Source organism: Diaphorina citri, unplaced genomic scaffold (genome assembly GCF_000475195.1).
Source record: "Diaphorina citri unplaced genomic scaffold, Diaci psyllid genome assembly version 1.1 scaffold661, whole genome shotgun sequence".
NCBI classification, from domain to species: domain Eukaryota; kingdom Metazoa; phylum Arthropoda; class Insecta; order Hemiptera; family Psyllidae; genus Diaphorina; species Diaphorina citri.
In genome coordinates this window covers 120,668-122,804 of record NW_007378094.1, presented here as the reverse complement: position 1 = coordinate 122,804, position 2,137 = coordinate 120,668, and the positions used below count along the sequence as shown (strand labels likewise).

Below are 2,137 nucleotides of genomic sequence, written 5' to 3'. Positions count from 1 at the left end.
TAGGAGGAAGAGATGGTTGGGGGGGGGGGGGGATTCTATCACGAATGTTTGACCACTATAACGCCAGGCCTCTGCTGTTGATGGAACAGGTAAGGACTGATGGGGTTGGACTCATGCTTGGTCAGAGCTAGGGGGACGTCTTGTGTTTCCGACGAGTCCTCGAATAGGTTGTCACCTGGAATATGAGAGATTATTGGTTAAATTTCATAGAAATAACTTCTTTCAAGAGGTTTATAAACAAAGGAAACTATAAGCATAGATATGAGAATGGATAAATTGTATATTGTAAATTTAAAAAATAAATAAGTCATATACCTATTCAAATCAAATCAAATCAATACACTTTTTTTTTAAGATGTTTGACAGAGGGAACTGTAACTGCTAAGGTCTTATCGTCCCGAAAGCGAACGGAGAAATAAGACAAGATAGGAGAAAGCCAGCCGTTCCGAGAACGAAGCTTATCCCTTCAGGATAAAATCTGCTCCGGGCGGGAATCGAATCCGCGACCTATCGCTTACAAGGCAGACTCTCTACCATCCGAGTTAACTAGGGTGGCTCCAAACCACAGAATTGGTGTGCATCCCTCGTGATTCCTGTCTCAGAAACGTTAAGGAATGTAATTTCAATCGTATTACAACTGACTGTTTGTCACAGATCCTACACTACGCCAACCTTTTATGACCAGACTTGGACTCGAACCACCAACCTCGTTCCGACGAGTCCTCAAATAGGTTGTCACCTGGAATACGAGACATTATTGGTCAAATTTCATAGAAATAACTTCTTTCAAGAGGTTTAACAACAAAGGAAACTATAACTGTTAAGGTCTTATCGTCCCAAAAGCGAAGGGAGAAATAAGACAGGATAGGAGAAAGCCAGCCGTTCCGAGAACGAAGCTTGTCCCTTCAGGATAAAATCTGCTCCGGGCGGGAATCGAACCCGCGACCTATCGCTTACAAGGCAGACTCTCTACCATCCGAGTTAACTAGGGTGGCCCCAAACCACAGAATTGTTGTGCATCCCTCGTGATTCCTGTGTCAGAAACGTTAAGGAATGTAATTTCAATCGTATTACCACTGACTGTTTGTCACTGATCCTACACTACGCCAACCTTTTATGACCAGACTTGGACTCGAACCACCAACCTCCGGATTCGAAGTACTTACCTTCTAGATGTCGAATAGCTTCCACAATGGTCTCAAGGTTAGGTCGAGAGGCACTGGCTATGAAAACTTTGGACCTAGGGAGGGGAGTAGGAACTGAAGAGACGCTGGAATCGATCCCACCATCCTCTGAGTTGCAAGACGAGTTGTCATCCGTCGGAGATCCTGGGATTCGTTCAACCTGAGGAGAGAGATATGAAGTTAGAATGGAATACATGCATATTCTGAATGGAATAGACGAACCCCCCCTCAAACAGATATACCAATAAATAGAGAGAAAAAAATCTGGTGTGAACATCACACGACTTTCTATTACATTTGCGGAATACGTATTTGAAAAAAAAAAAATGAAAATTTTTCTAAGTCCCGAGCCTGAGCCGCCTACGGCGGCCAATTTTCGACCAAAAATTTCCTATCTTAAAATACTCCCCGTGTGATAAGGAATCATATAAAGTATGAAAAAAATTGATTTTTTTTTTTTTTTTTTAAAAAATAAAGTCCGAAGTTTGAAGCAACATTGACTTTGGTTGATATCTGGATGAGTGACTGTCCGATTTTTACCAAATTGTTACAGTCGCGTCCTTGGACCATACCGGGATAGCATACCAAATTTCATCGCCTTACGACAAACCGTTCTTGAGATATTTTGTTCACAACATTCTACTTTTTCCCATTTAAACCTGTAGTACGTACATACATACATACATACATACATACATACACACATACATACATACATACATACGTACGTACAGACCATGGGCTAAAAACCACTTTTTTGGAATCAGGGACCCCAAAACGGATATTTCCACACATTTCCCGATTTTGAAAATTTGGACCGATTGCAATACTAAAACCTTGTATAGGTTCCCTATACGTAAGGGTAATAGAAAGTAAAAAAAGCTCCTGTTTCACTTAAACCTCAATGTTTCAGAGATCTGTTTTTTTTTTTTTTTTTTTAGGCTTACGTAAGA

The 2,137-nt window shown here is 40.9% G+C and overlaps 1 protein-coding gene across 1 annotated transcript in view; it reads right to left on the bottom strand.

Moving 5' to 3' along the window:
* Positions 1 to 22: 22 nt before the first annotated feature.
* The window catches only part of LOC103510976 (transcription factor AP-4), an 80,977-nt gene continuing 78,862 nt past the window's right edge, over positions 23 to 2,137 (bottom strand). Inside the window, exons 6-7 of the mRNA XM_026824878.1 lie at positions 1,167 to 1,344; positions 23 to 175 (exon numbers count right to left, since the gene is read on the bottom strand). Coding sequence (XP_026680679.1) covers positions 39 to 175; positions 1,167 to 1,344 — 315 coding nt within the window. The 3' untranslated portion in view covers positions 23 to 38. The remainder of the gene's footprint in view (positions 176 to 1,166; positions 1,345 to 2,137) is intronic.